This window comes from Mycteria americana, chromosome 3 (genome assembly GCF_035582795.1).
Source record: "Mycteria americana isolate JAX WOST 10 ecotype Jacksonville Zoo and Gardens chromosome 3, USCA_MyAme_1.0, whole genome shotgun sequence".
Taxonomy (NCBI): Eukaryota; Metazoa; Chordata; class Aves; order Ciconiiformes; family Ciconiidae; genus Mycteria; species Mycteria americana.
The window spans coordinates 56,897,857-56,913,549 of NC_134367.1; the positions used below are offsets into that span (position 1 = coordinate 56,897,857).

At 37.8% G+C, this 15,693-nt stretch overlaps 1 protein-coding gene across 2 annotated transcripts in view; it reads right to left on the bottom strand.

Annotated features, from left to right (window-relative positions):
* Positions 1-329: 329 nt before the first annotated feature.
* MCM9 (minichromosome maintenance 9 homologous recombination repair factor) overlaps positions 330-15,693 on the bottom strand; it is a 50,444-nt gene continuing 35,080 nt past the window's right edge. Inside the window, exons 7-12 of one of the 2 annotated variants that reach the window (XM_075498633.1) lie at positions 15,033-15,207; positions 12,696-12,898; positions 11,527-11,730; positions 9,948-10,030; positions 5,196-5,341; positions 330-3,003 (exon numbers count right to left, since the gene is read on the bottom strand). In XM_075498633.1, coding sequence (XP_075354748.1) covers positions 1,443-3,003; positions 5,196-5,341; positions 9,948-10,030; positions 11,527-11,730; positions 12,696-12,898; positions 15,033-15,207 — 2,372 coding nt within the window. In that variant the 3' untranslated portion in view covers positions 330-1,442. The remainder of the gene's footprint in view (positions 3,004-5,195; positions 5,342-9,947; positions 10,031-11,526; positions 11,731-12,695; positions 12,899-15,032; positions 15,208-15,693) is intronic. The other variant, XM_075498632.1, reaches the window with a different exon arrangement.

A 15,693-nucleotide genomic window follows, 5' to 3' on the forward strand; every position in this document is an offset into this window, starting at 1 on the left:
GAGGGAGGTCGATAAATTCCACTTCTTTTGATTGATGTCATGTTTCCAGTGGAGGAACTACCACACAATCAGTCTGGACAGTAATGTTTCTCTCATTTTCCCAAACTTTTAACAGTAAGCCAACTACTATAATTGCTGTTCTCATGATTTCACTGTATCACACCAAAGTACTTGGGCCTCACACTCCCTCATTCTCTGAAATTTTACAGTATTTTAACTGGTTTCAAGGGAGCTACTTCTAAATTTAAGCAAATCAAGAGAGAATCAGATCTTTGTGCTAGCAAGCCTCTCAAAGGATTTACTGTGCTGCAAGCAACCACTCCATTCTCTGTTTACCTTGCAGGTAATAACAAGAATATTCTGTGGAGAATTCAAATACAGAAGAAACATAACAGGCAAGTCATTGGAAGAAATTTAAGGCTTATCTTTCTCTGTAAACATGTAATGCATTAGTAGATTAATTTCCCATTAGACAATGAATGACATAGGATGCAGCATGCTACAGAAGGTGAACTGCGTATCAGATGCAGTAAACTCTAATCACAATTAAAAGAGCCAAGTAAACATTACCTGAGTCAGAACCAAGCTACACTAGGGTAGCTCTTCACCATGCTGCTAGGTTTGAAACGTAGCTTATATTCCAGGGCTTAATGCCTGCACTAAAGCTACCCTGGTTACTGAGGACTCCCATTCAATCACCTAAAATTGTTCTCTCTGCAGTGAAGAACTGTATGTTTATTACAGAGTTGGGTTTTGATAAAATGACCCAGAATACAGGCACGGATAGCTAAACCAGTGTATTTAAAATTGAAATTAAAAAATACAGAAACAAAAAGCTCTTGATCCATGTCTTCAAGATCACCAGTGTGACAAAGAGCACAGTAACCAGAGATGCAGCAAAATTGTCATGATACTGATAATCCAGAAATACTTACCACAGCATGATGATAAATCCCAATATTGCTAACTACACTGAGACAAACAGCATATATAGATGAACAAAATATAATGACATAGCTTTAGCATCGTAATTTTTCTAAAGTGGCATATTCATTTGGAAGGACAATCTGAATCACGTATAGTTCTGTTACATGAAATAAAGGGTAAGAGTCAATTACGCCTGCTCTTCTGCAAGATTCACTATACTCTGGATATATGAACATAACCATACAAGTCTTCAGGGCACATCAGGTCAATCAAAACAGTCAACTGATATAAGTAGTCTTGGGAAGAGTTTAGAAAACTAGAAGCCACATCAGGCCTGCAGTATATGCAGTCCTTAGCTGATGTAAAGTATACGGCCTTTAAAGAAAGTATGTTTACTGGTATCAACAGAAGTCCAAGATGATTATTTTTAAATGCTTCGTAAACTATGGATACAATTGATCGAAAGATGGAGATTGAGAAAAACTGCATGTTAAGTAATTTGGAGGCTATACATGTTACGTGCTTGGATTTTTCCTAACCTCTTCATCCCAATCAAAATCTAATGCAGCATCATCTAGCTCTGCTATCGAGAAGAGAGACTTCTGTGCTACCACACTGGCTTTACTAGCATTTCCCAATGCAAAACTCTTCCTTCTGCTAGGATTGCTCACGTGCACCTTCAGCAATGGGCTATGGCTTTCCTTGTTAGTGCCAATCTTAATGGTAGGTGAGGTTTCCAATTTTGACTCAGGACGTGATACAAAGGAGAATGTCGACAGTTTGGCTAATGTGCTGGAGCGCACCTTCCCTGTGCTTGGGCCACCAAGCTTCTCCTCTCCCTCCCTTTTCTTTTCAGTGGGTGGAGATGACATGGCATCAAAACTGACATCAGAGCATATTGTTGCACTTCCTCTGATCTCTTTCCCTAAGGCCTGACTCTGTTGCTCTTCTCTCCCTTTATTACCAGTTGATCGTTTTTCCAAACTATTTTTTCCTAAGCGAGTCAATGTCATCTTGGATTTCTCAGGGGGGCAGCATTCTTCTGGCAGCTGCTCTCCCTGGAGCTGCTCTCCAGGCTTAAAAATAGTTTCACTCTGAAAAAGAGAAAATTCTTCATTTTTCTTCTCTGAAGAATGATCAAGTTTTGTCCTTGGTCTGAAAGAAAATTTAGCTAGTTTAGCTGGTGGAGGACTTTCTCTGTCAAGGATTTCTGGCTCATGGGAACTCACTACCTTTGTTTCCTTCACTACTTGACCTTTACTTCGTTTTCTCATGGAAATTGTTGCAGTTTTTGCTGCTACAGATATGCTGTTCTTTTCCTCCCCTAGCACAGAATCTGCATCACTTGAAAGATCTGGCAGGCCAGACACAGGTAATACTGAAGGAAGGGCCTTTGCCTTGGGGTCCTGTGTACTTGTAAAGAATTCATGTGATTTCTCCGTGTGCAGTCTCTGCCAGCTTTTAGAAACCCGTTGTGTAATAACTGAATCCTGCACACTAGCACTTGGTGATGCTGGGTCTTGAATATTTGCTTCTGAAGAAAAACAGTTGTGTTCTTCAGTCCTTTTCCTGCTTATCTTGGAAACTTTGTCCTGTTCCAAAGGAGCATGTAGATTCACAGTTGCTAGTGACTCTCTCATTCCATTTCCCTTCCTTGGTATTGAAGCACTTCTTTCTTCAGAACAGGATGTTGTACACAGAGTTTTTGAAGCCAAGTTATTCGGAGATATCTTGGGCGCTGGTGACGTTTTCTGAAAAGTTTCTTCAGCGTCAGTGTTGCTCTCTTCCAGGCTGTCAAACCATGCCAGGCTGCCATCGTCACCTCTCTTACTATGTTTAATCAAGTGTTTTGTATTTTTGTTATTACCATGTGCCAGGTGGCATAAGGGTTCATGGCCTTCCCAGTTGCCTTTGGGCAAAGAAGGCTGTGGGCTGGAGTTATTCTCTTGTTGATTTGAAGGTTCTGACTGAGACATTTGCTTTGACTGCCCCAATGTATCCTTGTTCAAGCATCTTGTAGTAGTACTGAAACTTGTCTCTTCAGGCTGCAGCTGGCATGAATTTTCCTTTTGTAATCTATGGAATGAAAAAAATCAAGCAATAATAATTTTTTTTCATTTTTTTCTTTCTTTATTAGTGATGCTTAATATGTATGAATGGTGAAAAGCTACAAATAATGTAGGTCACAAAACTGCATTATTAAATTTCACATATAGCTCCAAACGCTGGTGTTGCAGTCTGTGATCTTTCAGCACTTTCTACAGTAAGTGGCAGAATTTAGTGTCCCCAACAGAAGATAGGCAGACAGACAAAGCAACCAGCTAAACTTCATTTCCTTGGGAAACCAAAAAAAAAAAACCCCAACAAAAAGCTCTGCACTACTTACAGCCATTGCTAGAGTCCCTTAGGGATTACATATTCTGTAAGTATATATTCTAGAACAGGAACCTTATTAGATTTTATCCTGAGCAAGGCAAAGCCTCAAACAAGTTATCAGAATGGAAAATCTAGGTATTACTTGGAATAGTTGTTGGTGGTTTTCTCTCACAATCACTATGGACCCAACATGTCAAAAACTCCACATGGTAGAGTGAAAGCATCTCAGATCACCTATAAAACTTAATTATCACTGTCTGTGGCTATTAATATTCTCAGGGCCCTCCAAAACAACAGAGGTGCTAGAATGAGGGTTCCCTCCAATCTCAGTATAGTTGCTGTTTTGCCTATTGTACCTAAACATATAATTTCCAAGGGAGATAGCATTCTACTTTTTGCTAAATAGCGATTCTAACCATGAGTGAAGAGCAGCCACGTTCTATCCCCACAGTGAATGCATTAGTATAGGTGAAATGATTCCTATGCATTTGTAAACAGTTCCTCTGCTATATGAGAGAGAAAACACTGTATGACATGTATCTTTTAGAATCATTATTATAATTATTTACTAATATGCTTATTCTTAAATTTTGATGGAAAGTAGCAGAAATTATCTGACTCATGAGGAAGGGCTGAAAGATACATTCATGTTTTATTGAAATATAGTTTAAGAGGAATGCATGGGACAAGTCTTCTAATAGAGAATAGGTTGTTTTAAAGAGGACATGCATTTAGTATTCTCTAAGCTGCTTAAGAGGCGGGGAAGAAGAAATCAGCTTAATTTGTAGCATAGGGGATTCAGTGGGATATTGGGAAAACCTTTATAAGCATTAGGATGGAACAATAATGGAACAGACTACCCAATGGCAATGGAAAATGCTCTTCATTAGAAGGTCTTTGGAGCAGATAACACAAGCCCCTGCCAAGAAGGTCAAACACAGACCTGATCCTGTCTTTGTATCTGATCTCCCATCTCATCCTACATTTATATGATCCCCTATGAACACCTCTGTTTTAAAACTAGCTTTTGTCTGTCTGTTGGAGATATCCCACTTTCATTTACTTTTATTGCCTCTGTGGTTATTTAAGATGTCCTTACTATAAGTTACAAAATAAGTCTGAAAAATTTTTAAAGGAAAAAGTGTATTTTCCCAGCTGTTCTTACTCCATTAGCTTTGATAACATTAATCTTGTATCTTCCTTTAAAAATAAGAATGTACGAGTTTCTTTAGAGCCTAACCTCATTTCAGGAAACAAATGCTATTTTTTTGTATTTTATTCCTTTCCAATCCTAGTGTTTTCCTCTCCGCCTCAGTACGTTAAAAGTTTTCTATTAATAACAGCAAATAGACTTCCAAAGATTATTGCAGTGAGCTGAAAACTAGAGAAGAGAAAGTGAAAAGTTCAGGGTGTAAAAAAGAAAAATCACCCAAAAGAACAGAACTTTGGTTCAGGCTTATATTTTCCATTAACAGAAAGGGAAGGATCCTGACAAGCCCAACACAAAAGAAGGCTTAAAAAATACAAAGCAGATCTGCTATATTTTACCAAGCAAGTAACAAAAGCTTATATAAAATCATTTGCTCAGCTACAAAATCTGGCACTTTGACCCTAAGAAGCTCCGCTGAAACTTATGTGAGCATAGAGTTGAGATATAAGTTGGGAACTGATTAAAATGTTCTTAAATTCTTCGTAAATTCCATAACCCAGAGAGAGAAATGATCTTGTGATGATCTGAGTGCTACTTTAAAACAATTTCCCTGCTTATCCATGTCCTCTAAAAACAAGTCCCTTCCCCATGTCAGATTCTATTTTTAGACCCTCTCCAGATTATTATTGTCAAACAATTCTTTTTCACTATTGAATTATTTTGTTATTCTGCATATTATAACCTGTCAAGTCTTTGTAGCTCTTTGTGCAGAAGACCTTGCAGCTCCAGTCGCTCCAATATGAGTTCACACTGTGTTCGGTACTGCGCCATTGGATTTTCTGGAAATGAGGTGTGTAAGGCATTGATGCCTCCAAGAAGGGCACCCCCCTATGTCAACAAAGAGATTAAAAAAAAAAATAGGGAGCTATCTTTATTATTCAGCAGCAAATTTAAACAGCAGAGACCATTTTATACAAAATTCTCCCTTAGATGTTTTAAAGCTTAAGATAGCAAATATCTACTGAGTAACTGTATTCACACAAATAACCCTATTAGGTCTGCTCACACAGGCAAAGTTGCTCATACACATAAAGCAATTATATGATCAAGCCTGCAGTTTACTCATACTGGTTTATTTTTTGTTTATACAAAAAATGGAAAATCCACTTAAGGCTTCAGAAAATCATGACTAAAAATGGAGATTGGGATTAAAGAAGTTTTCCAAATACCTTGTAAAAATTCTGCCCATGTGAGACACTTTTATAACTGAAGAAGTTCTGATTGCTAAAAGTTTTCATTAGCTTTGCCTAATTATTCAAATGGAAAGACCTGGGTATTAAGGCTTGTCAACACAGGGTAAATTGACCAGCAAAAATCTTTCTGAATAGCTCTGTAAGTGTAACTAACTATTCAGGAATAATTCCAGAGAGCGAGTGATTTTAAGCTGGGACAATTTTGCTGTGCCTTGTGAGAAATGAAGTAGTTTTTATTTGGAACAGAGCATCTGCACAAAGTGATTTGTTCCACAACAAATAATCTAGAATAGCTCTGTAGTTAATTGCTCTTTGGAAAAAAAAAACACACCACAAACCCTCTATTTTGCCACAGATTAGCTAGCATTTACCACTCCTGTCTAATCTATAAAGCTCAATACAACTAATGAACAAGATGCATATCACATGCCATGAGAGCAATAGCAAAAGTCAACAGTCTCCGGAACCAGAAATTGCTACATATGGCATCACATGGACCATACATTTTCATCTGTGGCAATTTCTCGTTCTTCCATTTTGAATTGTTAAAATTTTGTATCAAAAAAAATCATTTACATTGAAAAAACGTAATTCTGGTGGCTAATTAAAACCCTCTAAAACTACACAGTGCTAAAACTAATGCTGTCCACGCAACCATTAATGCATCCCATTCAAATTGGGTTTTTTTTCACAGATCACTTCAGGAACATGATAGATCTGTTCCACATAGAAGCACTAGTCTGTCGCCATGGAAAAGGTTGTTGCAGAACCTCTCTGCCATATTTGTTTCAAGGACTGGAAGGTTCATAGTTAATGAGGCAGGGACTGTAGAAAACAAAGTCCACTCTCTTGGTTAGGACAGTTAAAAGCAGCCAAGGAGAACTAGATTCTACCTCTGACGCTAAGTTCCAGTTCTTGTGATTCAGAATGAGCCAGTTAAGCAAAGGTTTTGAAAGGCAATAAAGCTGTAACTGGGAGCCTGATGTGGTGTGTGCACAGAAGGAAACTGCAGTCAACAGGAAGTGTGCTCAAACACTCAAAGTGCTACTACTCTGAAACTGGGGCCCTAACCATCTCTCATGGGGTATGCTCCAGTGGACAGTTTCTTCTGTATCATGCATAATTCAACTCCAGATCATAGAACAGGAGTAGCACCAACCTATGACTTCACAAGGACTGCATGAAGATAAGTGAATTCATATTTCTGAAATACTCAAATACACTGGAGATTAATTCCACAGAAAAACACCTGAAGAAAATGACAATTCTACCTTTAGAACAGCAGGTAATAAAACATTGAGCAAAACACTGACAAAGCATAGCTGCTTTTGGCTTGGGCACTGTCAACCTGTGACCTAAGGATCCAATGGGAAAAAAAAAAAGGAATACATGATTATGTATCTTGAGATATATGCCCAAGGGGTACAATTATGTCTTGCCCTCACTGACTCTTCAGTGCTTTACTTGGCTATCACAATGAGTTTCTTTTAAATGTTCCTCTGCATTGTGTGTGTGTGTGAAATCCTAAGTGGGATGGGACTGAATTTAAGACATCTGTGAAGTTTCATTCCTGTGCTGGTGCTCACACCTCTGAGATATCTGCCCTTCCGAGACACCATTTTGAGGAGAGGAAGGTAGCCATATGACAAATCCACACACTGTGGAACTGAGGGCAGAGGATCTACAACAGAGAAATTAAAAAGAAACTATTACAGGGAAAGTTAGCAGAAAGGAAGTGCGTAAAAGTGTCTAAGGATGGGAAGACAAAATGTAAAAAGGGAGTAAAAGGAGAGGGATTGGAAAGGGAATAAAACAAGGATGAAAACATGATCAAGAGAAGGAGGGACACAATGTTAACAAAGAGGAAATGAGGCAAAGAAAAGATCAAACCAGGGGGATTAGAATATGCTCACGAAGACAAAGTAGGAAAAAGAAAAATAAGGGTGAATTAGAGGATGAAACAAAGAAAAAACCCCAATGAGCTAGGTTGGTGATGAAAAGGTGATAGTCCTCTTTCCCAAAAGGGCTCACAAGAAATAACTGAACACTGACCTGAGAACTGTGAACTTTGATTTTATACTGGCAAGAATATGACTTTTTGTAGAAGTTGCAAATACGGTGTTGAAGACAGAGTTTATTGAGCTGAAAGGTGGCAGCCAGTGCTTCAAGAATGACACTGGTACTTCCCCATTTACAACCTCATTCTACAGACTGACAATCAGGCAGGAAACACAAGATGTATCTATATATAAAGTTATTTTTTCCTAGAGAAGGAATCAATTTCTGAAAATAAACTTTTGCATGTTACTTCTATTTTTTTTAATAAAACAAATAAATCACTTCCTTCAAAAATAAACTGTTTCAGTCATCCATTTATACTTTCCAGGAGGAAAGTAACATTTGGCCTTAAATAGTAGATCTCGAATTTGCAGATTCCTAGCAAAAATGAACACATTTGCCTACTTGCTCATAAGAAGTGAAGAGTGGAGCAAATATGATGAGCATACCAACTACTCCCAGGTAGTCTTCTGCAGCCATAATTCAGGCAAATTTCTCACTGACTCTTATTAGATAGATGCTTGTTATGCAAACTGCAGCCCTTGAGGGCAGGGCTGTACAAATATGAAAAAGTGACCCACAGTTAAAACAATTCTTCTGCATTTATTCGTGCTGATGAGGTAGAGAGATATGCAGGTGACAATACACATTCATTATTATTATATACATACATTCCACTTTTTGATCTGGTACGAAAAAAAAATTGAGTATTTTAGACTTCTCATATCCAAAACCATATTGCTTTGAAAGCAGTGTCCCATCAAATTCCCATCTAGTTAATTACAGGTTTAATTACAGTTAATGAACACTTATGTGATATCTTCTGCTGTTTCAACTGGCTATATTAGTACAGCTTCTTATTTTAACTTAGATACAGTGCTGTCATTGAAAAGCTGAGCTCTTCAAAACAGTGCAAGATGAATTGCAGCAGACAGTGAAATAATCTTTTGCTACTTAGTAAGGTCAGGCCCTGTAGTATTTTTGAGACAAATTCCATTTGCAACACTGTGCAGTAGATTATCTGTGGCACAAACTGCAATTAGTCTCTCAACCCTCATTGAAAGAACAAGGGAGATCACAAGTGCCTACCTGCCATATGTGACTGTGCATCTATCCTGAAGAGCTTTATCTCCAAAAAAGGAGCATATCTACTCCTGCAAAGGTCTTTAAGGTCCATTGAGCTAATGGGTGCTACATAAAATTGTTTTAATTTGAATATATTCATATAAACCTATACAGAAAGATAGGAAATGCCATTTTGGATCAGACCAGTCATCTGTGCAGTGGAGTACACGATCTCTGACAGAGCCAAAACCAAATATTTCAGACTAAAATGCTAAAAACCCCCATGCATAAAAATGTGGATAATCTGCTTATGGTAATTTTTTTTCTGCTCCAAAACATGAAGATTTATTTCCCTTAAAAATATTCTATCTGAAGTAATAGTGTCTCTATTATTTTCCACATTTCCATTAAAAAAGCCTCTACCAGATTCACATTTATTAATTCTAAATGTGTTGCTTTTTCTTTACATTCAACATCCTAATAATGTTACAGTAAACTAAAATCTAGCCTTCTACATTTTTTCAATGCCTTTTTACATAGAAACATTACACAAATCCACGTGACAACTGGAATGCACCATTTTCAGTGTACAGCAACAAAAGTTCTGAGTTTTAGTATCACCACCAACATATTTTAAAATGACCTAATGGCAAAATAAAGTGTAGGTCTTGGCAACTGTTCCAAACTTGCTCCGAAAAAAATAATCTGGTTCTCTCATACCTACTTAATGAGTGACAAGACAACATCATGAAAGAAAAACTCACTAGAGGCTATTAAACACAGTGATACAGACACAATTTCTAGCTCAAAAGGTCTTTAAAATGTAGATTACCAAAAGTCGATAGTATGCCAAAACTTCACTTACACTGGAAAGTCTATTAAAAAAAAGGTACCAGGCCTTTATCACCAATCCAGATTTTTCAGTATAATCTCTGTTTAACGATTTTAAAAAGCAAGACAGACTAAAAATGACTTGTCAAGGTCTCTGATGACCTACTTTCCATGAGTCCATGAAACCCTCTCCAAAGAGATGAAGGGAGCTGGCATATATCTACATGATAAACTGAATCCCCTAAATGTGGTATTGCAGCAATGGCAATGTCTGCAAGAAACCTTACCTGCATAGAAGATTCCATCACCGATACCACAGTTACAGCATCTTCCAAAGTCACAGTATCCCTAAACATCAACCGAGCATGAGCTATCAAAAATAAATGGACATTGAAAGCAAGTGTTACCAAAGTCAAAAAGCAATCTTTTTGTACTAGAAGGGACAGCATATTTCTTCAAATTTCTTCAGCTCTTCAAACACTTGTGTATGGGCCTAACTTAAACATTAATATAATCCTTTTGATTTTAGTGTCAACAGGAATTGGAAGGCTTATTTCTACTAGTAAAGAATGCAATGTGACTTCCAGATTACAGTTACAGTGACAGTTCAACTAAAGATGCTCAAAATGCTAGAGTTAAAAAATGAAAAGTGCTACATATCACAACAAAGAGTGCAATATGAAACATCCCTATCTATATAGGTACGTGTCATTGCCATAAAGTAAAAAATTAAGTCTAATTTTCATCACAGATCAGAAAAGATTTTATTTCCTCTAACTGGTCTGTGTCACAAATGTAGTATTATTTAATATGCTTTTCTCTACAATAGCTTTATTTTTTCTTCCTTCCCCTTCTTAAGACAGCAAAACAAAACTGATTTTTGCAAATGGATATAATGCAAATAATTTACCACATGAAGCTCTCCTCCTAATTGGCCATGGAAAACACACACAGTTCTTATTCAGCAAGAGAAAGGCAGGTTAATTAATACCATCCATATAATACTTTGAAAGAACAAAATGCTACTAAAAGCCCCCAATCATGTGAACACATAAGAATGGAAGAAACACTGAATGTGAAAGTAACATGTGAATCCCTAAAAGTTAGGAATGTCTTTCATTTAAATAATTTTTTCCCCAAAATGAAGAACAAAATATAAACTTCTGATGCAGGAAGCACTACATTGCTGACTGGCATATAGATGCATACAGACCATTTATGATTGTTATACAAAAATACAGTACATTCTTTCAAATTCATCCTGAAAATATTTGATATGCCACTTAGAAAACAAAGTCATGGTAAGACAGAGACCTACCGCTTCTTTTGCTTTTGTTCTTATAAATGAAATATGATTTGAACTCCGAGTTGGAAATGTTGAAGTCCTATTGCAAAATCCAGAGTTGATTATTGATATTTAAGGAAAGAAAAATGTGTTTTTTTGATGTTATATTAATTTTAGGATAGAAGCAAGTACTTGGCACCTTTCCTCAGGCTGAGTAGGATGGCAACCCAGGACTCAAATGAAGTAAAATAAATCCTGAGATTGCTTTTCATAAAGACACATAACTTCTGAGGTTTTTCTCTTGAATGTGATTTCTTCCAGTGGTTTTAGTTTTTATTATGGGTGTGAGAATGGCAAAATTAAAACTCATTTTGATAATCTAAATATAACACCCTTTCCCATATTCAGAATCTCCAACCCCAAGTCTCTCTAGATTAGAAAGATAAAACAATATAAGAATCACCTATCCCTACCTCTGTGGAAAAGCTGCTATTCTGCTTACTGGCTATAATTATACACCCGATCTATTCATTTTATAAAGGTTAATTGTTAGCCTAAAAATAAAATTGCCACAGCCTTACCTTCTGCAAGGCGTATCAAACTCTCTAATAAGCGAATGGTACTTCGGGCAGCATTTCTGCAATCACTCTGACGCTGCATTTGATAGTAGCGTACAAGGATCAGGTTGCTCTCATCAGACAATTTTGGCTGTATACTTTTTATAAGGCAGAAGTAGGTTTTCATCTTTTCCATGCTCCAGAGCTTTTCTGATTTGCTTGGGCAACCTGCATAACAACTGCCTAGTCAGTAATTTTACAACAACAGACATCAAGCTTTTTCCTAAGAATTCCTGTTAAATAGAGACATGACTATACAAGACACATTATTGTATTTTTTGGGGCACACTGGGTTGTCTGTACACTAGTCCTCAAGGACTTGGTCAAATTCCACTGTGGAATCTTACACATAATCCAATTCCTCCTCTATCAAAATCCACAGTAAAGCCTCCAGTAATTTCAACAGAACTGCTGTCAGACACACTGCCCACCAGATGGTACAGCCAGTATTAAGTGCTCCAGTATTCCTTAAAATGTAAAACGCTACATGCATGTATGTACCGCCTCTGGCTGTTTTACCTACTTCATAGGAGCCAAAAGCTGCCTGCCATATTCTGAACATTTTTTTCAGGGAAACATTTTGAGAAGGGAAGGACACTAGCTGAAGAAGTTTCCTCTAACCAGTTCTTCCCTAATGGGGATCAAAGACATGTTCCTGAAGTGGATGGAGAAGGGGCTGCTTAAAATCAAATCACACTGCCTTCCCTAATTCTGGAGCACAGAACACCTCACAGGGAACACTACCGTTCACTCTTTAAGCCCTGCTGCACATGCAGCTCAGATTTGTTCTGTCTGAATTAAGTTTCCCATTAATAGCACATGCAATTGCATGATGTGTAAGATGGGCACATCAAGCAAGGTAAAGGCGCAAGATGGAAACTATCCACTTACTGAGCAGTCTGGGCTGAAATCTCTTGTAAATTATCACAGAGTAAAAGTATAGTGTTCTCAGCTCACTCCTATTAACTAATTAGTGATCTCTATCTTATTCCTACTTGAAAAACAACCATACCGCAGGAAACTACCATAGCAAAAATGTAAACACTGACTCAAGAATAACAAACTAAACGGAAAGCTGGGGGGGGGGGGAACAACCAAAAAACACCTTATAATTTAAAAAAAACTACTCTTACCTTTATTTTGCAAGATGAAGGATGAAATGATGCGGTCCCATTCCTCATTCTTTGTATCTAACAATACTAAGACCAGGTCAAACCTGCTCAACAGGGGACTGCCAAGAGCTATGTTGACAGAGACAGACTCATTAGGGTCATAATGGCCTTTTGGGTTTGTTGCTGCCAGGATAGTTGTCCTTGTATTAAGCTTGCACACCAAGCTAGAGAAAAGTATGGTGAACATTATGGCTGAATTAAATTGGGTAAGGGGAACGATTCCAAAGTGTTAAAAATTACCACATTTTTATGTCAGAAAGAGCACGCCTTACCTTGAAAGACCATAAGAGCTAAACAAAATACACAATTATTGTCTTAATATATATTATATATACAGCATTTCTCAGCCAGAGGATAGCAACTAGACAGAAAGACAATGATCAGGATACCAAAAGTAACGAAGCAATATTGCCATGAGTAATCTCTATATACAGCTAGGTCCTTAAATGATGAAAACCGATGTAACTTTTCAGAAATAAGTATTACTTTGCTGATTTATACAGTATAGAAACACTTTTTAATGATGAAAAGGAACTTTTTAGCTTAATTCACATTTTAAGAAAGCAAAATAAAATGTAATATAAACGTACGTTTTATTCCTATGTGTAAACATGTTATGAATATGAACCCAACCAATGACGGCAGCCATATCAACTGTCTCTCCAGGGAAACAGCCATTTTCCTCTCTTAACCATGCTATCCTAGCATGTGTTTTTAGATGTGGGGAGAGATTATTTTTATTCTAGTAGTCCAAATGTAATCCTTTCACTTAAGGCAGCAGCAGAATTATTCTAACTTTGGTTTGTCACTGAGCTATTTCTAGTCAGCTCCTGAGTAACTGCTGCCTCACGTCCAAAGTTCTGTAACTGAGAGGAAAGACCACAAATCTTCTATTAGCTTATACCCAATGGGAAAAAACCCTTATCTCCCATGCACTAAACTAAGACCTTAAATTAACAAAGTGCTTAACCTACCTGTGCTAAGTTACTACTCAAAAAATCCTCATTAGATGTAGTCCTTGAAAGTGAGCAACTGAGGCTATATGTGCAAGTTAGCAAACTGTGTTTTGGGGTCTATAAAACCCAACCAACTGCAACAAGGAACCCAGCTAAAATATGTTGCTATCTTACTAAGTAGATAGGACCACACTGACTCCAAATATTTGTCCCCAGCTGGATTACTGGCAAAGGCCAGTAATCTCCCAGGTGAGAGTGGCACTACTTCTCCCCTGTCTGCCTAGCATATTTACAGGGGATGCATCAGAATTGAGTTGGGAGAAAAACCACCACTTGAGAAGGTATTTTTATGATGAATGGGTAAATTCAGGCAAATTCATAGTCATTTTCAACATACAGCATAGCGTGGCTAAAATCCTTGGCATGACACAGGGAGAAGAAGATGCATTAGATCTGTATTACAGGCAACAGCAAAACGTTCAGCAAAATCCCAAAGAAGAAAGAGGCAGAAAGGAGCTGAGTTATGAAGCACCTAAAGGAGTTAAAAATGGCATAAAACCAAAGAGGCTAAAGAGAGCTTCAGCGGAGACGATCAGAATAAAGAAAGGACGTGATCAGTTAGAGGAGCCAAGAAGATGTGATTGGAGCAAGAGCCGAGTTGAAGGCGGCAAGGAGGAATGTGGAAAGGGTGACGCCTTTTAAACAATAGAGATTTCAGCAATACCAGCCAGGACATGATTTGGGCCTGGTCAAGAGCTGCATATGACTGACAGAATGAGATTTGAGCTCAAAATGGCAGGGGGGAAATAGCAGATGTGAACACACACTACTTTGAAAAAGAAAGCGAAGAACTGAAAGTAAGCAGGAGTTTGTATTTATGCCATGCCCAACATATAAAATTCAGCAGCCTGGAAATCTCTTGGTTTTCTCTTGTTACCATGCAGTATTACTGGATTTTGGATAAATGAAGTCCCGCTTTCTGAGTTCCAATAAAAACTTCACAAAGTTCCTAATTTCACGTATGATTATTATGACCACTCACAGCAAAGGAGAAGAAAAAAACCACCAAGTCCTCCTAGGAAAGTGCCCTAGTCTACAATGGTAGATTGAAAACCCAACAGTGAAGAGAGTATGTATTTATTCTGATCGCTTACAACCTCTGGTCCAGTGCACTGTCCTTTGAAATGCTGGCTTGTCCGTTTAAGAATACCGCTGAGAACAAAACTATTAAGTACAACAAAGAAAACAGATATATTTAATCAGCATGACAAACCTCCCTCCAACTTGTAAATACAAGAGAAACACCTTATGTTGTTTTATCACATGTTAACATGTCCCTTACCCTGCCTTTGCAACACTGATGGTTTGTTGCTCCATTGCTTCATGGATACTGGTTCTGTCATGTTCTTTGATACTATTGAACTCGTCAATGCAACAAAGGCCTCCATCTGCAAGCACCAGTGCTCCAGCTTCCAAGTTCCACTCCCCAAAGTCCTTCACAGCAGTCACTGTCAAACCTGAAGAATCAATTACTTCAGTCACTCTTTTCCTTAAAATGCAGGAGTGCACTTCAGTGAAAGCAAGGGACCCAGCACACTGGCTTGTGCCACAGACAGAAGGCAAAACAGCAGGTTAGCTCTACCACATACCTCCACCATGTGTAACTCACTTTACACCTACTGGTAAGAAATCCCACCAGCATTCGGCAGGTTAGCCTGGATGTGTGGAGCAGATTCTGTTAAGCTTCCCATGTTCGATAGTGACTTGTTTTAGGACTTTGTTAATTGAACAAGAGACTAGGGTAAGAAGACTAAATCTGCCAGATCAAATTGAAAATTAAGGCAAATGCAAAGATTGCAAAATTATGGAATGGACCCAGTCAGCTCTTCCTCCCCATCAACTACTAAAACAGACAAATATTTTGGAGCTGCAAAACAAAGTTTGGAAAAAAAATATTATTTCAAGTGTCTTTTAACTCCTGGCCCCAGGAAGTGGAGACAAAT